Source organism: Oncorhynchus kisutch, linkage group LG30 (genome assembly GCF_002021735.2).
Source record: "Oncorhynchus kisutch isolate 150728-3 linkage group LG30, Okis_V2, whole genome shotgun sequence".
Classification (NCBI taxonomy): domain Eukaryota; kingdom Metazoa; phylum Chordata; class Actinopteri; order Salmoniformes; family Salmonidae; genus Oncorhynchus; species Oncorhynchus kisutch.
This window is the reverse complement of record NC_034203.2, coordinates 33,732,921-33,755,909: the sequence shown is the minus strand read 5'-3', so window position 1 is coordinate 33,755,909 and position 22,989 is coordinate 33,732,921. Positions and strand designations below refer to the sequence as shown.

Genomic DNA, 22,989 nt, shown 5'->3' with positions numbered 1-22,989 from the left:
TGTGCTTCAAGCACTGAGCTGTTTATGACTTCAAGCCTATCAACTTCCGAGATTAGGCTGGTGTAACCAATGTGAAATGGCTAGCTAGTTAGCGGGGTGCGTGCTAATAGCGTTTCAAATGTCACTCGGTCTGAGACTTGGAGTAGTTGTTCCCCTTGTTCTGCAAGGGCCGCAGCTTTTGTGGAGCGATGGGTAACGATGCTTCGAGGTTGGCTGTTGTGAATTTGTTCCTGGTTCGAGCCCAGGTAGGGGCGAGGAGAGGGACGGAAGCTATACTGTTACACTGGCAATACTAAAGTGTCTATAAGAACATCCAATAGTCAAAGGTATATGATATACAAATGGTATAGAGAAATAGTCCTATAATAACCACAACCTAAAACTTCTTACCTGGGAATATTGAAGACTCATGTTAAAACCTGTTTGGGATAGGGAGCAGCATTTTCCCGTTCGGATGAAAAGCGTGCCCAGAGTAAACTTCCTGCTACTCAGGCCCAGAAGCTACCATATGCATATTATTAGGAGATCTGGATAGAAAACACTGTGAAGTTTCTAAAACTGTTTGAATGATGTCTGTGAGTATAACAGAACTCAAATGGCAGGTCGAAAACCTGAGGAAAATCCAACCAGGAAGTGTGAAATCTGAGGTTTTTCAACTCATTGCCTATCGAATATACAGTGTCTATGGGGACATATTGCACTTCCTACGGCTTCCACTAGATGTCAACAGTCTTTAAAAAGTTGTTTGAGGCTTCAACTGTGAAGTGGGGGCAAATGAGAGCTGATTCAACCAGAGGTCTGCCAGAGTGGCATGAGCTGATAACGCGCTCACACGTGACAACGACCTGCGTTACATTGCAATTCTAAAGACAAAGGAATTCTCCGATTGGAGAATTCATTATTGAAGATTTATGTTAAAAACATCCTAAAGATTGATTATATACATCGTTTGACATGTTTCAACGAACTGTAATATAACTTTTTGAACTTTTCGTCTGAACTTTCGCCTGGACTTGCCCGCGCCTCGTGAGTTTGGATTTGTTTATCAAACGCACTAACAAAAGGAGGTATTTGGACATAAATTATGGACTTTATCGAACAAAACAATCATTTATTGTGGAACTGGGATTCCTGGGTGTGCATTCTGATGAAGAACATCAAATGTAAGTTAATATTTATAACGCTATTTCTAACTTTTACTGACTCCACAACATAGCGGGTATCTGCATGGCTTGTTTTTGTGTCTGAGCGCCGTACTCAGATTATTGCATGGTTTTTACCGTAAAGCTTTTTTGAAATCTGACACAGCGGTTGCATTAAGGAGAAGTATATCTATAATTCTGTGCATAATAATTGTATCTTTTATCAAAGTTTATTATGAATATTTCTGTAAATTGATGTGGCTCTCTGAAAATTCGCTGGATGTTTTCGAGGCACAACATTACTGACCATAAAGCGCCAATGTAAACTGAGATTTTCAGATGTAAATATGAACTTTATCGAACAAAACATACATATATTGTGTAACATGAAGTCCTATGAGTGCCATCTGATGAAGATCATCAAAGTTAGTGATTAATCTTATCTCTATTTCTGCTTTTTGTGACTCCTCTCTTTGGCTGGAAATTGGCTGTGTGTGTTTTCGTGACTAGGCTCTGACCTAACATAATCATATGGTGTGCTGTCGCTGTAAAGCCTTTTTGAAATCGGACACAATGGGTAGATTAACAAGAAGTTAAGCTTTAATTTGGTGTGTTGCTCTTGTGAATGTATGAAAGTTACATATTTCAACAAAAAAGAATTGAATTTTGCGCTCTGCCTTTTCAGCGTTATGTTGTAGCGGAACCCCTAGCCGTAAGAAGCTAAAAGGAACCACCAGCTTTCAGATGTTCTCATGTTCTGAGCAAGGAACTTAAACGTTAGCTTTTTTACATGGCACATATTGCACTTTAACTTTCTTCTCCAACACTTTGTTTTTGCATTATATAAACCAAATTGAACGTTTCATTATTTATTTGAGGCTAAATTGATTTCATTGATGTATTATATTAAGTTAAAATAAAAGTGTTCATTCAGTATTGTTGTAATTGTAATTATTACAAATAAATAAATACATTTAAAAAAATTGGCTGATTAATCGGCATCATTTTTTTTGGTCCTCCAATAATCGGTATCGGCGTTGAAAAATCATAATTGGTCGACCTTTAGTACATACCCCAAACAGAAGCCATGGATTACAGAAGCCATGGATTACTTCCACACTGAGCTAAAGGCTAGAGATGCCACTTTCAAGGAGCGGGACTCTAACCCGGAAGCTTACAAGAAATGTATTTATTTATTTATTTAACCTTTATGTAACCAGGAAGGGCTCATTGAGATTAAAATCTATTTTTCAAGAGCACCCTGGCCAAGATAGGCAGCACCAAGTTATTACAAAAAAATGACAAACAGACAACATGAAAAACTACAAGTAATCTAGTAAAAACCATTGAATTCACAAGAGTATTAAACAGCAAATTAAAAACATTGACAGGTCAGGGAATCAGCCTCAATATCCTTCATCAGTGATTTAAAAACACCAATCGGGACAAGTTCTTCCAGTTTAAAAGTATTTTGTAAGGTGTTCCAAGACGATGGCGCAGAGTACATAAAAGCCCTTTTACCAAAAGGGAAAAATCCTGAAATATCGCTATGCCCTCCAACGAACCATCAAACAGGCAAAGCGTCAATAGATCGAATCGTACTACACCGGCTCTGATGCTCGTCGGTTGTGGCAGGGCTTGCAAACCATTACAGACTCCAAAGGGAAGCACAGCAGAGAGCTGACCAGTTACACAAGCCTACCAGGCAAGCTAAACTACTTCTATGCTTACTTTGAGGCAAATAACAGTGAAACATGCATGAGAGCACCAGCTGTTCCGGAAGACTGTTGTATGATCACGCTATCCGCAGCCGATGTGATTAAGACCTTTTAAAATATCAACATTCACAAGGCAAAAGGGGCCAGACAGATTTTTCCAGGACGTATACTGCGACCATGCGCATTTTCAACCTCTCCCTGTCCGAGTCTGTAATACCAACATGTTTTAAGCAGACCACCATAGTCCCTGTGCCCAAGAACACTAAGGTAACCTGCCTAAATGACTACTGACTTGTAGCACTCACATCTGTAGGCATGAAGTGCTTTGAAAGTCTGGTCACGGCTCACATCAACACTATTATCCCAGAACCTCTAGACCCACTCCAATTTGCATTCCGCCCCAACAGATCCACAGATTATGCAATCTTTATTGCACTCCACACTGCCCTTTTTCACCTGGACAAAAGGAACACCTATGTGAGAATGCTATTTATTGAATACAGCTCAGCGTTCAACACAATAGTGCCCTTAAAGCTCATCAAAAAGCTAAGGACCCTGGGACTAAACACCTCCCTCTGCAACTGGATCCTGGACTTCCTGACGGGCTGCCCCCAAGTGGTAATGGTAGGTAACAACACATCCGCCAAACTGATCCTCAACACAGGGGCCCCTCAGGGGTACATTTTCAGTCCCGTCCTGTACTCCCTGTTCACTTATGACTGCACGGCCAGGCACGACTCCAACACCATCATTAAGTTTGCCGATGACACAACAGTGGTAGGCCTGATCACCGACAACGACGAGACAACCTAGGGAGGAGGTCAGAGACCTGGCCATGTGGTGGAAGGACAACAGCCTCTCCCTCAACCTGACCAAGACAAAGGAGATGATTGTGGACTACAGGAAAAAGAGGACCCAAGCACGCCCCCATTCTCATCGACAGGGATGCAGTGGAGCAGGTTGTCCTTGCTGTCCATATCACCACAAACGAACATGATCCAAGCACACCAAGACAGTCGTGAAGAAGGCACAACAACACCTATTCCCCCTCAGGAGACTGAATAGGTTTGGCATGGGTCCACAGATCCTCAAAAGTTTCCACAGCTGCACCATCGAGAGCATCCTTACTGGTTACATCACTGCCTGGTATGGCAACTGCTCATTCCCAATGGGTCAGAAGTTTACATGCATTCAATTAGTATTTGGTAGCACTGCCTTTAAATTGTTTAACTTGGGTCAAACGTTTCAGGTAGCCTTTCACAAGTTTCCCACAATAAGTTGGGTGATTTTTGGCCCATTCCTCCTGACAGAGCTGGTGTAACTGAGTCGGGTTGGAGGCCTCCTTGCTCGCACACGCTTTTTCAGTTCTGCCCACAAATTGTCTTATAGGATTGAGGTCAGGGCTTTGTGATTGCGTCTCCAATACCTTGACTTTGAGCTCCTTAGGCCATTTTGCCACAACTTTGGAAGTATGCTTGGGGTCATTGTCCATTTGGAAGACCCATTTGCTTCCTGACTGATGTCTTGAGATGTTGCTTCAATATATCCATTTTATATCATTTTCTTTCTTAACCCTGTCCCGTTACTGCTAGCACTAACCCTAAAACACCAGTCCCATAACTGCTAGCACTAAACCTAAAAACACCCGTCCCGTTACTAATAACACTAACCCTAAAAACATCGGTCCCGTTACTGCTAACACTAACCCTAAAAACACCCGTCCCGTTACTGCTAACACTAACCCTAAAAACACCCGTCCCGTTACTGCTAACACTAACCCTAAAAACACCCGTCCCGTTACTGCTAACACTAACCCTAAAAACAACAAATACGGTTACAGCAAACACTAACCCTAAAAACACTCATAACGTTACTGCTAGCACTAACCCTAAAAACAACATATACGGTTACAGCAAACACTAACCCTAAAAACACCCGTCCCGTTACTGCTAACACTAACCCTAAAAACAACAAATACGGTTACAGCAAACACTAACCCTAAAAACACTCATAACGTTACTGCTAGCACTAACCCTAAAAACAACATATACGGTTACAGCAAACACTAACCCTAAAAACACCCGTCCCGTTACTGCTAACACTAACCCTAAAAACAACAAATACGGTTACAGCAAACACTAACCCTAAAAACACTCATAACGTTACTGCTAACACTAACCCTAAAAACAACAAATACGGTTACAGCAAACACTAACCCTAATCCTGTAAACACCCGTCCCGTTACTGCTAACACTAACCCTAAAAACAACATATACGGTTACAGCAAACTCTAACCCTAAAAACACTCATAACGTTACTGCTAGCACTAACCCTAATCCTGTAAACACCCGTCCCGTTACTGCTAACACTAACCCTAAAAACAACATATACGGTTACAGCAAACACTAACCCTAAAAACACTCATAACGTTACTGCTAGCACTAACCCTAATCCTGTAAACACCCGTCCCGTTACTGCTAGCACTAACCCTAAAAACACCATATACGGTTACAGCAAACACTAACCCTAAAAACACTCATAACGTTACTGCTAGCACTAACCCTAATCCTGTAAACACCCGTCCCGTTACTGCTAGCACTAACCCTAAAAACACCATATACGGTTACAGCAAACACTAACCCTAAAAACACCCGTCCCGTTACTGCTAACACTAACCCTAAAAACACTCATAATGTTACTGCTAACACTAACCCTAAAAACAACATATACGGTTACAGCAAACACTAACCCTAAAAACACCCGTCCCGTTACTGCTAACACTAACCCTAAAAACACTCATAATGTTACTGCTAACACTAACCCTAAAAACAACATATACGGTTACAGCAAACACTAACCCTAAAAACACTCATAACGTTACTGCTAGCACTAACCCTAATCCTGTAAACACCCGTCCCATTACTGCCACTACTAACCCCAACCCCAAAAACACCCGTCCCATTACTGCTAACACTAACCCTAACCCTAAAAACACCTGTCCAGTTACTGCTAGCACTAACCCTAAAAACACCTGTCCAGTTACTGCTAGCACTAACCCTAACCTTAAAAACACCTGTCCAGTTGCTGCTAGCACTAACCCTAACCTTAAAAACACCTGTCCAGTTACTGCTAGCACTAACCCTAAAAACACCTGTCCATTTACTGCTAGCACTAACCCTAACCTTAAAAACACCTGTCCAGTTACTGCTAGCACTAACCTTAAAAACACCTGTCCAGTTGCTGCTCGCACTAACCCTAACCTTAAAAACACCTGTCCAGTTACTGCTAGCACTAACCTTAAAAACACCTGTCCAGTTGCTGCTCGCACTAACCCTAAACTTAAAAACACCTGTCCAGTTGCTGCTCGCACTAACCCTAACCTTAAAAACACCTGTCCAGTTACTGCTAGCACTAACCTTAAAAACACCCATCCCTTTACTGCTAGCACTAACACTAACCTTAAAAACACCCATCCCATTACTGCCAACACTAACCCTAACCTTAAAAACACCCATCCCTTTACTGCTAGCACTAACACTAACCTTAAAAACACCCGTCCCTAAGGTGACCAGATTTCTGAAATGTAAACGGGGATATTTCCAGTTCGGCGGTCAATATATAATTAAAATATCCAATGTTATTATCTATGAAATAAAAAAAGGGTGGACAATTCTGGTTTCATGTATTTAGTCTAACAGGCCCACTGTGATAGAGAAAACAACTATATTACAGAAACACTACAGACAAGACAGAACTGTCCGATCTGAACAGCCATTCAGTGGTCCTGGTCGTCTGGGTCGAACTGATCTGAACAGCCATTCAGTGGTCCTGGTCGTCTGGGTAGAACTGATCTGAACAGCCATTCAGTGGTCCTGCTAGTCTGGGTAGAACTGATCTGAACAGCCATTCAGTGGTCCTGCTAGTCTGGGTAGAACTGATCTGAACAGCCATTCAGTGGTCCTGCTAGTCTGGGTAGAACTGATCTGAACAGCCATTCAGTGGTCCTGCTAGTCTGGGTAGAACTGATCTGAACAGCCATTCAGTGGTCCTGGTAGTCTGGGTAGAACTGATCTGAACAGCCATTCAGTGGTCCTGCTAGTCTGGGTAGAACTGATCTGAACAGCCATTCAGTGGTCCTGCTAGTCTGGGTAGAACTGATCTGAACAGCCATTCAGTGGTCCTGGTAGTCTGGGTAGAACTGATCTGAACAGCCATTCAGTGGTCCTGCTAGTCTGGGTAGAACTGATCTGAACAGCCATTCAGTGGTCCTGGTCGTCTGGGTAGAACTGATCTGAACAGCCATTCAGTGGTCCTGGTCGTCTGGGTAGAACTGATCTGAACAGCCATTCAGTGGTCCTGCTAGTCTGGGTAGAACTGATCTGAACAGCCATTCAGTGGTCCTGGTCGTCTGGGTAGAACTGATCTGAACAGCCATTCAGTGGTCCTGCTAGTCTGGGTAGAACTGATCTGAACAGCCATTCAGTGGTCCTGCTAGTCTGGGTAGAACTGATCTGAACAGCCATTCAGTGGTCCTGCTAGTCTGGATAGAACTGATCTGAACAGCCATTCACTGGTCCTGTAGTCTGGGTAGAATAAGAGCAGAAGGGAACATGAGCAAAATTGAAAAAACAGACAATAGTATATGTAAAATACTTAACAACATAATAAAGAAATAAGATGCTGATGAGATTGGTAACTACATAATATACTTATACCAACTTAATCTGTATATTTCTCAGAAGAATGTATTTTCTTCAGGATTGATCTGTCTTTGGCCAGTTCCTCCATGAACTTCTGGCAGGGGAGGTTGAAGTTTGTCTTCACAATAAGCATGGCCTTGATGGTAGGAACAGTGAACCTATTTCTTGCTGCTGTCCATAGACCATTCATTTGGGAGAACATTCTCTCGACTGGTGCATGACTTCCAGGTAAGCACATGACAACAGACGCTAATCTAGGGGAGAAGGGTGAGTAAGTGTAAATTTAAGAGAGAGAGCCCCCCCCCCTCTCGCTTTCTCTCTCCCTCTCTCAGCTGTGTGTGGGAGAAGGAGGTGCTAGTTGAAGTGAAGGGAGAGGAGGGGGAGGGCAGTAATTACCAGTACAGAACGAGGGAAAAACAGCAAAACAGCAAAATAACATATTACAATGAACAAAAATATAAACGAAACATGAAACAATTTCAATGATTTTACTGTGTTACAGTTCATATAAGGAAATCAGTCAATTAAAAGAAATAAATCTGACCCTAATCTATGGATTTCACATGACTGGGAATACAGATGCATCTGTTGGTCACAGATATCTTTAATAAAAGGTAGGGGCGTAGATCAGAAAACCAGTCAGTATCTGGTGTGACCACCATTTGCCTCATGCATCACGACATATCTCCTTGGCATAGAGTTGATCAGGCTGTTAATTGTGGACTGTGGAATGTTGTCCCACTCCTCTTCAATGGCTGTGCAAAGTTGCTGGATATTGGCAGGAACTGGAACACGCTGTCGTACACGTCAATCCAGAGAATCCCAAACATGCTGAATGGGTGGCATGTCTGGTGAGTATGCAGGCCATTGAAGAACTGGGACATTTTCAGCTTCCAGGAATTGTGTACAGATCCTTGCGACATGGGGCCGTGCATTATCATGCTGAAACATGAGGTGATGGCGGCGGATGAATGGCACGACAATGTGCCTCAGGATCTCGTCACAGTATCTCTGTGCATTCAAGTTCCATCGATGAAATGCAATTGTGTTCATTGTTCGTAACTTATGCCTGCCCATACTATAACCCCACCGCCACCATGTGGCACTCTGTTCACAATGTTCACATCAACAAACCGCTCGCCCTCCCGACACCCTACACGTTGTCTGCCGTCTGCCCGGTACAGTTGAAACCAGGATTCAACTGTGAAGAGCACACTTCTCCAGCGTGTCAGTGACCATCGAAAGTGAGCATTTGGCCACTGAATGAACTGCAGACAGGTCAAGACCCTGAGAAGGATGAAAAGCATGCAGATGAGCTTCCCTTAGACGGTTTCTGACAGTTTGTACAGAAATAATTTGGTTGTGAAAACCCACTGTTTCATCAGCTGTCTGGGGGACTGGTCTCAGACAATCCCACAGGTGAAGAAGCTGGATGTGGAGGTCCTGGGCTGGTGTGGTTACACATGGTCTTCGGTTGTGAGGCCAGTTGAACCTACTACCAAATTCTCTAAAGCAACGTTGGAGGCAGCTTATGGTAGAGAAATTAACATTCAATTATCTGGCAACAGCTCTGGTGGACATTCCTGCAGTCAGCATGCCAATTGCATGCTCCCTCAAAACTTGAGACATCTGTGGCATTGTATTGCAAATTTTAGAGTGGCCTTTTATTGTCCATAGCATAAGATGCACCTGTTTAATGATAATACTGTTTAATCAGGATTATCTTGGCAAAAGGAGAAATGCTCACTAACAGGGATGTAAACAACTTTGTACACAACATTTGAAAGAAATGTGCATATGGAAAATGTGATTTTTATTTCAGCTCATGAAACATAGGATCAACACTTTACATGGTGCTTTTATATTTTGTTCCGTGTAAATATACATTCTGACAGAGTAAATATAATTGGAAGAATCTGGTGTTTGGGTGTCTGACAGGGATGGGAGCTGTAATGACTCCATGAACACTTCACACAGTACAACAGAGAGGGGGGAGAAGGGGAGGAAGGGAGGGATGAGTGAGGGATGGGGCTGGAGCGAGACATAGAGGGAGAATGAGAGACAGTAAGAGGGAGATGAGCAGAGAGAGAGAGAGTATGGTGGAGAGAGAAACAGAAAGAGAGAGAGGCTGATTCAAATGCATTAGTGAGTCAGTGTAACCTTGGTTTTCCCAGTGGAAGCTTTTCAGAAGCTCTGTGTGTGAAAGCAGGGCAGACACCTTTTTTTGTTTGGAGCGGGGCTTTAGCACTAAAAGCATGGTGCCTGTTCTCCTAGGGGCACATTAGAACGTTACGCAGGGGTGTCACGTCTCTTTGTGTCCTCCAGACCTCTTTGTTAAAAGCTGTGTGATTATTGACTAAGTTAATGTTTAGATGTTCTTTTAAGAGATATGACATTGAACAATACTGGACAACAGCCAATGTAGTTGTAATGTAAAGATCTATAGATGCCTAAGATCATGTTTTTATTGGTACACCAGAAATACAAAAGTATGTGGACACCCATTCAAGTTATTGCATTCGGCTATTTCAGCCACACCCGTTGCTGACAGGTGTATAAAATCGAGCACACAGCCATGCAATCTCCATAGACAAACACTGGCAGTAGAATGGCCTTACTGAAGAGCTCAGTGACTTTCAACGTGGCACTGTAATAGCATACCAGCTTTCCAATAAGTCAGTTCATCAAATTTCATATTGTGAAGTGGAAACGTCGGTTGCAACACTCACTGCCAACTTCCAAACTGCCTCTGGAAGCAACGTAAGCACAAGAACTGCTAGTTGGGAGATTCAGGAAATGGGTTTCCATGGCCAAGCAGCCGGTTGGAGTGGTGTAAAGCTCGCCGCCATTGGACTCTGGAGCAGTGGAAACGCATTCTCTGGAGTGATGAATCACGCTTCACCATCGGGCAGTCCAACAGAGGAATCTGGAGAACGCTACCTGCCCCAATGCACAGTGCCAACTGTAAAGTTTGGAGGAGGAGGAGTAATAGTCTGGGGCTGTTTGTCATGGTTCTGGCACCTTAGTTCCAGTGAAGGACAATCTTAATGCTACAGCATACAATGACATTCTAGACGATTCTGTGCTTCCAACTTTATGGCTACAGCTTGGGGAAGGCCCTTTCCTGTTTCAAAATGGCAATGCCCCCGTGCACAAAGCCAGGTCCATACAGAAAAAAATGCGAGGTCCATATTTTCGTGATCAGTGTGGATGACTAACCTGCACAGAACCCCATTGAACACTTTTGGAATGAACTGAAACGTGGACTGCGAGCCAGGCCTAATCGCCCAACATCAGTGCCCGACCTCACTAATGTTCTTGTGGCTGAATGGAAGCAAGTCCCCGCAGCAATGTTCCAACATCTAGGAGAAAGTCTTCCCAGAAGAGTGGCTGTTATAGCAGCGAAGATTGGACAAAGCTCCATATTAATGCCCATGATTTTGGAATGAGACGTTCGACGAGCAAGTGTCCACATACTTTTGTAATGTAGTGTATGTCAATGTAACACATAGGTGAGAGCTCAACTTCAAAACACAATAAAAGAGACTTGTTATTTGGTAGAATAGCAGAAGCATGAATGGCATATCCTCCTCTCTCTCTGTGTGTCTCTATGAACAGCCATTCCCTGCACACACAGCGGTACCTAGCTTTAACTCATGGCTTTAGATGACACACACACACACACACACACAGCGGTACCATGGCTTTAGATGACACAGACATATATCTCCTGACCCCTGACCTGGCTGTCAATACGGCTACATCATTATGTCTCCTGTTCAACACACACACACACGCGCACACACACACACGTGCACACACACACACACGCGCACACACACACACACACACACACACACACACACACACACACACACACACACAGTTATCGAGTTAAAGGTAGCTTCTTAAAGGCTCTTTGCTTGACTGATTTATTCTCTCTGGACAGGAATGAGTCACACAACAGACTGATGAGGTCACTAAAGGTCAGAGGTGGACCTGGAGTTTCAATAAAGTTTTAACTGTGGGTTCGTAAAATAGTGTTAAAGAAGCAGTAAAACTGTGGTCATTCCACTATAGTAATAACACAATCTGACAGAATAATCATCTCACAATGAAAAGCACCAAGCAATAGTTGTTATTCTAGGGTATTTGGGCACCAGAACCAGTACTGCAATACTCTATATTCCCAAAGAAGAAAACTTGTGTATGTTGTGCTGCATTGTACTGGAGAAACAAACAGCATACCTACATAGAGTATCATGGGGTTTAGTTTTCACAGCTGAGCCTTAGACAGCCACTAGCAAGGACACACACATACACACACACACACACACACAGATCCGTGGAGTTTTACAACTCAATACTCTGCAACCTGAAGCATCCCCTCTCCCACTCTAAAGACGGAATAATGGAACACTCACTTAGTTCTGACTCATACTTCTCCTTTTGCTCACACACACACTCACAGATACAAGTCCATACACACACACACTCATAACACAAACTGCCCCCCAGCAATTCCCAACCTTCTCTATGAACATTATCCTCGCTGCATAGGGGGTTGCCTAAAACCATAACACACACACACACACAACAGTGTGTAGTAACCCACATACCCACAATCTTTATCATTCCTTCCTGGTAAACCACATTGTTTCCCACAGAGCTGCCGTCTCTCTCTGTATTCAGATTCTCTCTGGCACAGATTCTCAGTACTGCCCACACCGCAGGAGGTTGGTGGCACCTACATTTGGGAAGATGGGCTCATTTTAACGGCTGGATTGTAATCAGTGGAATATCAGTGGAATGGTATCAAATACATCAAAAACATGGTTTCCAGGTGTTTGATGCATTTCCATTTACTCTGTTCAAGGATATTATTATGAGCCTTTCTCCCCTCAGCAGCCTCCAATGACACAGCAGTAGATCTAGATCCCACAGGGCACTAGGACCCATCTAACAGGATCCACAGGGCACTAGGATCCATCTAACAGGATCCTCAAAGCACTAGGACCCATGTAACAGGACCCACAGAGCACTAGGACCCATCTAACAGGACCCACAGGGCACTAGGACCCATCTAACAGGACCCACAGGGCACTAGGACCCATCTAACAGGACACACAGGGCACTAGGACCCATGTAACAGGACCCACAGAGCACTAGGACCATCTAACAGGACCCACAGGGCACCAGGACCCATCTAACAGGACCCACAGGGCACTAGGACCCATCTAACAGGACACACAGGGCACTAGGACCCATCTAACAGGACCCACAGGGCACTAGGACCCATCTAACAGGACCCACAGGGCACTAGGACCCATCTAACAGGGCACACAGGGCACTAGGACCCATCTAACAGGACCCACAGGGCACTAGGACCCATCTAACAGGACACACAGGGCACTAGGACCCATCTAACAGGACCCACAGGATTTTTGCCCTAACACTACACAGCTGATTCAAATAACGAACTAATCATCATCATGTTATGTTACTCAGCTGTGTAGTGCTAAGGCAAAAACCAAAACATGCAAGCAGGGGGCCCAGGATCAAGTTTGGGAACTCCTGCAATAAGCAACCACCAGGCAGAGTACAGTGTAATCACCTGATTCCAAATAGATTCACTGCCCACCTCATGGCTGTTGTGTGGTGAGCTTTCTGGAGCCAAAATGACTGCTGTGGCAGTATTCGTTGGTTGTGTATGTAAAGTAAATCCTAGAACATGCACAAACCAATACACATTATGTACATCGTACCCATTCACATTGAGGTAGGTCATTGTGTTCTTCTCATCCAGACCTACACCATCAACATAAGCCACCACACACACAAACACATAAACACACACACACATTGGAACCACTTACGTTGGCAGCCATCCTTATGCTCCTCATACCCTGGCTCGCACACACACCTCCCGATGGGCACCAGCCAGCTCCCGTCCGCGCTACAGTACATCCTGGGAGTCTCAAACTCCTGGGAGGCGTTCACACACACCCCTCGCACTTCCACCAGGGCTGAGTCGCCCCCCGTGACGGTGTCAGGGAACTGGGCCAGGTTGAGCACGGTGAAGGGACACTTCTTGTAGAAGATCCTGACAGAGACCAGAGCGATGCAGGCTCCCAGGTCCTGGAAGGCCAGGTAGAATCCCTTCTTACTCAGGTTACTGATGTCACGGACCTCTGTGTTGAGCTTCATCACACGATCTCCCACATCCACCTAGAGGGAGAGTAACAAGATATAGTCAGGGTTTATTTCCTCCACCTAGAAACAAGATTTAGTCAGGATTTATTTCCAGTGGTGTAAAGTACTTAAGTAAAAATACTTTGAAGTACTAATTAAGTTGTTTTGTTTGGTATCTGTACATTACTATTTATTTTTATTTTTATCTTTGACATTTTGAATGCTTAGCAAGAGAAAATGGTCCAAATTCACGCACTTATGAAGAGAACATTCCTGGTCATCCATAATATCTGATCTGGCAGATTCACTAAACATAAATGTTTTGTTTGTAAATTATGTCTAAGTGTTGGAGTGTGCCCCTGTGCCATCTGGTACAAGGAATTTGAAATGATGTATACTTTTACTTTTGATACTTAAGTACATTTTATCAATTACATTTACTTTTGAAGTATATTTACTCAAGTATTATTGTACTGGGTGACTTTCACTTTTACTTGAGTCATTTTCTATGAAGGTATCTTTACTTTACTCAAGTATGAGAATTGGTCCTTTTTCCATCACTGTTTATTTCATCAACCTAGAAACAAGATATAGTCAGGCTTTATTTCACAGTTCTGTTTTTGCCACATGTGTAGTAAGTTGTATGTACATTGCCCGTAATCACAGGTCAATAGACAGATCTTCTGGCATCCTCCTAATAGTTCCTGTTAGGATTGGGGGTAGGGTATGCTGATCCTAGATATGTGGTAAGAGGCAACCTCTACATTCAGAGTGTTTCCACTTACCTGTGTGAAGCTCTCATCAGCAGCGATGGTGTCTATCTTGATATACTGACTCTCCTTGATGAACCACAAGTTGGCGTTGTTAGACTCATAGTAGAACATGTTGAAAGTCTGAATGAACAACACAAAAATTGACATTTATATTTGAAGAATAATTTACGTTTTGTTATGCCTTAGCATATTCTATGGAAAAACACTTGAACAGAAAGATCATCTCTTTTGCGTGTGACACTCTCTTAAAATAGCACACCTTGGTTAGGCTAAGATTAAAAACGTGATGTTCGGTCAACCATGACCTTCATCAAACATAAAGCAAGAAGAACACTGCCAACATGGCAGGACAGAGTAATGTAAACAATAAGCAGAACACTACCAACATGGCAGGACAGAGTAATGTAAACAATAAGCAGAACATTGACGACATGGCAGGACAGAGTAATGTAAACAATAAGCAGAACATTGACGACATGGCAGGACAGAGTAATGTAAACAATAAGCAGAACATTGACGACATGGCAGGACAGAGTAATGTAAACAATAAGCAGAACATTGCCGACATGGCAGGACAGAGTAATGTAAACAATAAGCAGAACATTGCCAACATGGCAGGACAGAGTAATGTAAACAATAAGCAGAACATTTACGACATGGCAGGACAGAGTAATGTAAACAATAAGCAGAACATTTACGACATGGCAGGACAGAGTAATGTAAACAATAAGCAGAACATTGCCAACATGGCAGGACAGAGTAATGTAAACAATAAGCAGAACACTACCAACATGGCAGGACAGAGTAATGTAAACAATAAGCAGAACATTGACGACATGGCAGGAAAGAGTAATGTAAACAATTAGCAGAACATTGACGACATGGCAGGACAGAGTAATGTAAACAATAAGCAGAACATTGCCGACATGGCAGGACAGAGTAATGTAAACAATAAGCAGAACATTGACGACATGGCAGGACAGAGTAATGTAAACAATAAGCAGAACATTGACGACATGGCAGGACAGAGTAATGTAAACAATAAGCAGAACATTGACGACATGGCAGGACAGAGTAATGTAAACAATAAGCAGAACATTGCCAACATGGCAGGACAGAGTAATGTAAACAATAAGCAGAACATTGCCAACATGGCAGGACAGAGTAATGTAAACAATAAGCAGAACATTGCCAACATGGCAGGACAGAGTAATGTAAACAATAAGCAGAACATTGACGACATGGCAGGACAGAGTAATGTAAACAATAAGCAGAACATTGCCAACATGGCAGGACAGAGTAATGTAAACAATAAGCAGAACATTGCCAACATGGCAGGACAGAGTAATGTAAACAATAAGCAGAACATTTACGACATGGCAGGACAGAGTAATGTAAACAATAAGCAGAACATTTACGACATGGCAGGACAGAGTAATGTAAACAATAAGCAGAACATTTACGACATGGCAGGACAGAGTAATGTAAACAATAAGCAGAACATTGCCGACATGGCAGGACAGAGTAATGTAAACAATAAGCAGAACATTTACGACATGGCAGGACAGAGTAATGTAAACAATAAGCAGAACATTTACGACATGGCAGGACAGAGTAATGTAAACAATAAGCAGAACATTTACGACATGGCAGGACAGAGTAATGTAAACAATAAGCAGAACATTTACGACATGGCAGGACAGAGTAATGTAAACAATAAGCAGAACATTTACGACATGGCAGGACAGAGTAATGTAAACAATAAGCAGAACATTGACGACATGGCAGGACAGAGTAATGTAAACAATAAGCAGAACATTTACGACATGGCAGGACATAGTAATGTAAACAATAAGCAGAACATTTACGACATGGCAGGACAGAGTAATGTAAACAATAAGCAGAACATTGCCAACATGGCAGGACAGAGTAATGTAAACAATAAGCAGAACATTTACGACATGGCAGGACAGAGTAATGTAAACAATAAGCAGAACATTGCCAACTTGGCAGGACAGAGTAATGTAAACAATAAGCAGAACATTTACGACATGGCAGGACAGAGTAATGTAAACAATAAGCAGAACATTGCCAACATGGCAGGACAGAGTAATGTAAACAATAAGCAGAACATTTACGACATGGCAGGACAGAGTAATGTAAACAATAAGCAGAACATTGACGACATGGCAGGACAGAGTAATGTAAACAATAAGCAGAACATTTACGACATGGCAGGACAGAGTAATGTAAACAATAAGCAGAACATTTACGACATGGCAGGACAGAGTAATGTAAACAATAAGCAGAACATTGACGACATGGCAGGACAGAGTAATGTAAACAATGAGCAGAACATTGCCAACATGGCAGGACAGAGTAATGTAAACAATAAGCAGAACATTGACAACATGGCAGGACAGAGTAATGTAAACAATGAGCAGAACATTGCCGACATGGCAGGACAGAGTAATGTAAACAATGAGCAGAACATTGTCGACATGGCAGGACAGAGTAATATAAACAATGAGCAGACAGACCTCTTTGCAGGTGCCAGGTACTCCAGGCAGGCTGTTACAGTCTCGGAGGGTGAACTTGATCTCGATGTAGACACGCTGGGCTCCGTCGCGGGCGATGTGTCGCGTCCTCAGCCAGTTATTCTGACTGGCCTCCATCACGTTACACACTTGGTAGGTACGCATGGGAGTGTTCCTCTCATCCATCACACTGATCTCTTCCCACTGCAGAGATAGAGAGAGGGGGAGGAAGGGCGAGAGGGGGTTAGGGGATGGTGGGGGTGGTTGTGTCAGGGTGTGTGTGTTTGTGTCTTAAATGTGTGTGTTTAATTGACTAAAGATTTGTGTAAACTTAAGTCACATAATATTGTGTGTACGTGCATGTGTATGTATGTTTTCAGAAATGTTTATTTGCATGTCCATGTGCAGTGTGTTCAAGAGTTTAAGAGAGAGAGAGAGAGAGAGAGAGAGAGAGAGAGAGAGAGAGAGAGAGAGAGAGAGAGAGAGAGAGAGAGTCAACAAAAAAAAGAGAGAGTCAACAAAAAAAACAGTCAACAAAACAAAGGAGATGATCGTGGACTTCAGGAAACAAAGCAATGGGAACACCCCCCTATCCACATCGACAGGACAGTAGTGGAGAAGGTGGAAAGTTTTAAGTTCCTCAGCGTACACATCACAGACAAAGTGAAATGGTCAACCCACACAGACAGCGTGGTGAAGAAATTTGGCTTGTCACCGAAAACACTCAAAAAACTTCTACAGATGCACAATCGAGAGCATCCTGTCGGGCTGTATCACAGCCTGGTATCTGCTCCACCCACAACCGTAAGGCTCTCCAGAGGGTAGTGAGGTCTGCACAACACATCACCGGGGGCAAACTACCTGCCCTCCAGGACACCTACAACACCCGATGTCACAAGAAGGCCATAAAGATCATCAAGGACAACAACCACCCGAGCCACAGCCTGTTCACCCCGCTATCATCCAGAAGGCGAGGTCAGTACAGGTGCATCAAAGCTGGGACCGATGGACTGAAAAACAGCTTCTATCTCAAGGCCATCTGACAGTTAAACAGCCATCACTAACATGGAGTGGCTGCTGCCAACATACTGACTCATCTCTAGCCACTTTAATAATTAAAAATTGGATGTAATAAATGTATCACTAGTCACTTTAAACAATACCACTTTATATAATGTTTACATACCCTACATGACTCATCTCATATGTATATTCTGTACTCTATACCATCTACAGCATCTTGCCTATGCCGCACGGCCATCGCTCATTCATATATTTATATGTACATATTCTTATTCATTCCTTTACTCTTGTGTGTATAAGGTAGTTGTTGTGAAATTGTTAGATTACTTGTTAGATATGACTGCACGGGCAGAACTAGAAGCACAAGCATTTCGGTACACTCACATTAACATCTGCTAACCATGTGTATGTGACCAATCAAATTTGATTTGATTTGAGAGAGAGACACAGAGAGAGACAGAGATTGACAGAGAGTGACAGAGCGAGAGAGAGAGAAAGAAAGAGACAGAGAGACACACAGAGAGAGAGAGAGACAGACAGAAAGAGACACAGAGAGAGAGACAGAGCTACTTTGTCTTCCATCATCTGTTGCCGATCAGTTTCCACTCGTGCTCAGAGCAGTAAGTGAGAACACTTCTCGCATGAGAAAGAAAACATTTATATTCCTTCAAGGAAAGGAAAATAAACCAGAGTGGTTTCATAGAGTTTCAGAGACCAAAGAGGGGAAGCAGACAGCCAGGTTAAAACACACACATGCGCATGCACACACACGTACACACACACACTCACTCACACACACACACACACACACACACACAACGAGCCATCTCAGTTTGAATCAAATTTTGGGTGAGGAGTTGCACAGACCACCTCATTGTATAGACTAATGATTGACGAACACATATCACATTTCAGCATGTAAATCTCACACAGTCGTCATTTTCTCGTCAGTGAAACTGTGAAACTTTCCCTGTCATTTGACTTGGATTGGATGCATATTAAACTGGAGTGTTGGGGCGGGGGGTGACGAATCAGTTTGAGGCAGGAAAGAGACAGGAAAGAGACAGGAAAGAGACATGGAAGAGGAAGGTAGAAAGAGGGAAGGTGAAGACAAGAGAGAGAAAGACGAGGGAGTTTGTGACTAGGAAGCCAATGCTCTGATTTTGAGGGTCATTTAACTTGATGGGCCGACAAGCAGGCAAAAGCTGGACGCATTTCACCCAAAGCCTTGAGTATTACAAAAGACTGAAACAGAGTCCCCCTTAGCTTCTTTAAATCCACTAGCCCTTCAGCAACTGGCCCTACCAATGATATAAACATGTTGTGTCCTATCCTATCCAGCTGGGACTAGACTACCACTGAGTTTATATCATTATATCAATCTTTGTATTTCAGCATTTAGAAAAAGAAAACGACAGATGAGGATGGAGTGAAAAAGCGAGCGAGGAATGAATTCGGGTAAATTTCAGATGTGGGTGGCAGCTAAATGGACCCATCTGTGTCGAACTGGGACCAGTTGAACATTACAGGAGGAGATACGCACATACACAAACACACACACACAAATGGCTGCATGCACACACACACACACTGCACACATGCACGCACAACACACACACACACACACACTGCACACATGCACGCACAACACACACACACACACACACTGCACACATGCACACACAACACGCACACACACCCACACTGCACAGATGCACACACAACACACACACACACACACTGCACAGATGCACACACAGCTGGTTTTCTAGAGAGCAGTGAGTATGGAGTTAAAGGGGAAGGTTATTGAGCGATAAGGAGGGCATTATGACGTTTTGTTTATTTCTCTCAGAGCGGACGTTGAGAGTGAGGATTATAGAGACTTCCTTGATTGTGTATGGAGCTGTTTCAAATGAATCTGTTCATTGTCAGACTGTTTTGTCTAGTGGCCACTTGGATTTCTTTACAGTCCCTCTACCTAAGGAATTGCTCACTTTGCTTCTTAGATTCATTTGCTTTACTCTAAATCACCATATCCTTTCCACAGCTTTTTTTTTATGTTGAACTGTAGCATAGTCCTGAAAGACCTTTAAGGGGAAATGTGAGGGACCTGTTAATCTCTCATGGACTACGTAAACATAAATGGTGTTGAGCATCTGACCAAATTACGCAAGATTTTAGTTCTGTGTTAAATGAGAATAGGGACCTGTAAAATTCTAACAAATCAATAGCATAAAATTATACTTATCAATGTTTTATGTCTGTTGTTTCCAAAAGTCTCCTCCCACAACAATAAATATGAGAAAACGTAGCCCCGTTTCTTTGTGTTCTGGAACGTAGCCCTGTTTCTTTGTGTTCTGGAACGTAGCCCCGTTTCTTTTTGTTCTGGAACGTAGCCCTGTTTCTTTGTGTTCTGGAACGTAGCCCCGTTTCTTTGTGTTCTGGAACGTAGCCCCGTTTCTTTGTGTTCTGGAACGTAGCCCCGTTTCTTTGTGTTCTGGAACGTAGTCCTGTTTCTTTGTGTTCTGTAACGTAGCCCCGTTTCTTTGTGTTCTGGAACGTAGTCCTGTTTCTTTGTGTTCTGGAACGTAGCCCTGTTTCTTTGTGTTCTGGAACATAGCCCTGTTTCTTTGTGTTCTGGAACGTAGCCCTGTTTCTTTGTGTTCTGGAACGTAGCCCCGTTTCTTTGTGTTCTGGAACGTAGCCCTGTTTCTTTGTGTTCTGGAACGTAGCCCCGTTTCTTTGTGTTCTGGAACGTAGCCCTGTTTCTTTGTGTTCTGGAACGTAGCCCTGTTTCTTTGTGTTCTGGAACGTAGTCCTGTCTTTCATTTTTGTTCATTGATTTCACCTGGTCTCATCAGCTCCCTATTTAGTTCAGTTCTTTCTGTTTGTATGGTTGAGGTGTTGTTTGTTTTTGACTGCCTACCTGTGTTTGACCATTGCCTGCCTGCGACCACGATTCCTGCCTTCTTAGAAGGCTTAAGAAACAACTTAATAAACAAGGCTTAATATACATCTATGCGCTCTGCGCATGAATCTACACCTTTTCTCTCCCTGAGTATTCAGTACATAGTGCTTGCTTTCAATCTAAACAAAATCATTCTGAAATGATGAATATGGATGATGCTGTCCAATTTTCCCATTAGTGTTTGGTAGGAAAATACTATTTTTGTGAACCAGAGAGAACTGTTTAGATAGTTTGGAGGGTTTAGACACACTCTCTCAATCATCACACACACACAATCAGTGAAACTGTTGCTATAGTGATGGCAGTTCGGGCTGACCTCTAATTAATTCTGTTCCGATCCCTTGGCCAATCACAATGAAACTGACCCGATTGCTTTGAAGTGGGGCAAAACTGTAGGATCAGGGCTTTTGTTCAACCAATCATTGGCTTAACATAAGTTCCCCTCGCAATTATCTGGTAGTTACAGATACTTACACACAAATTGGTCATCAAACTCAAACAACGTCTGTTAGAGAGAAAAGAGTAGGGCAGGGGGGGATCCTAAGAAATTAATAAAGATATGGGTAGTGTGTAACTGTTTTCTATCCCTCGGCAGAAATGCCCCCGCTGTGTGACATAAATGGATTGCCCAGACTCCGGCACACATCTGGCTTTGGGTGGGCCATATTAAGTCTGACCAGCGGGGGTCAAGTGGCGGTGGATTGAGTCCGAGAGACAGCTATCCAGCCGAGGCCATATCTGAACAGTGGAAATGTCTGTCTCTGTGACCTGCCTGCAGATCCCGGGGTCAGAGTTGAAATAAATAATCCCCCTCATACGAAACACAAGATCCAGAGACCTACATACTGCTCCTCCTGCTCAGTGCCTCAGCTATACTTCCCTCTCTCTCGCGCGCTCTCTCTCTCGGAGGGCAGGTAGCCGAGCAGACTAAGTGAAAAATCTGTCGATGCTCTGGATAAGATGGTCTGCTAAATGACAAATGTTAAATGTCACAAAAGTGAAATGAAGAGTAAATATTACACTCACACAAGTTCCAAAGTAATAAAGACATTTCAAATGTCATATTGTGTATATATATACAGTGTTGTAGCGATGTGCAAATAGTTAAGTACTAAATGGAAACAAATAAATATGGTTTGTATTTACAATGGTGTTTGTTCTTCACCGATTACCAATTTATTATGTATATATACAGTGTTGTAGCGAAGTGCAAATAGTTAAAGTACAAAAGGCAAAATAAATAAGCATAAATATTGGTTGTATTTACAACGATGTTGGTTCTTCACTGGTTGCCCTTTTCTTGTGGCTACAGGTCACAAATATTGCTGCTGTGATGGCACACTGGTATTTCACCCAATAGATATGTAAGTTTATCAAAATTGGATTTGTTTTCGAATTCTTTGTGGGTCTGTGTAATTTGAGGGAAATATGAGTCTCTAATATGGTCATATATTTGGTCATACATCTCTCTCTCTTTCCTTTTATTTCTCTCTCTTCCTCTCTCTCTCTGTCTCTCTCTGTGTGTGTGTGTGTGTGTGTGTGTGTGTGTGTGTGTGTGTGTGTGTGTGTGTGTGTGTGTGTGTGTGTGTGTGTGTGTGTGTGTGTGTGCGTGCGTGCGTGCATGTGTGTGTGGATCGGGGTTGAAGGGATCCCGTATGGCTGCCTGAGACAGGAAGTGATGTCACAGTGTTACTCACCCCCTCTGCAGGGTATGCCTCCCAGCCCAGGTCTCCCAGAGCAGACATGGAGTCCAACAACGTCACTGCAGACAGATAGAGACAGCGAGAACAGACAGGTTAACACAACAATTAGAACTACAGGCGGTTAAATTGGTTATTGGAACAGCTGTACTGTCTGGTCAAAGGTTTTCTAGGTTTTCTAGTTTGTACTGCGACCTGGCCAAGATAAAGGACAGCAGTTCGACACATACAACAAC

The 22,989-nt window shown here is 43.1% G+C and overlaps 1 protein-coding gene across 12 annotated transcripts in view; it reads right to left on the bottom strand.

Moving 5' to 3' along the window:
- LOC109874749 (ephrin type-A receptor 3) overlaps positions 1-22,989 on the bottom strand; it is a 208,963-nt gene that overhangs the window by 139,944 nt on the left and 46,030 nt on the right. For all 12 annotated transcript variants that reach the window (XR_004206336.1, XR_004206337.1, XM_031810030.1 and 9 more), the window contains exons 2-5: positions 22,751-22,815; positions 17,066-17,266; positions 14,538-14,645; positions 13,437-13,788 (exon numbers count right to left, since the gene is read on the bottom strand). Coding sequence is in view for 10 of the 12 variants with exons in the window: in XM_031810030.1 (XP_031665890.1) it covers positions 13,437-13,788; positions 14,538-14,645; positions 17,066-17,266; positions 22,751-22,815 (726 nt within the window). In the remaining 2 variants the exon portion in view is untranslated. The remainder of the gene's footprint in view (positions 1-13,436; positions 13,789-14,537; positions 14,646-17,065; positions 17,267-22,750; positions 22,816-22,989) is intronic.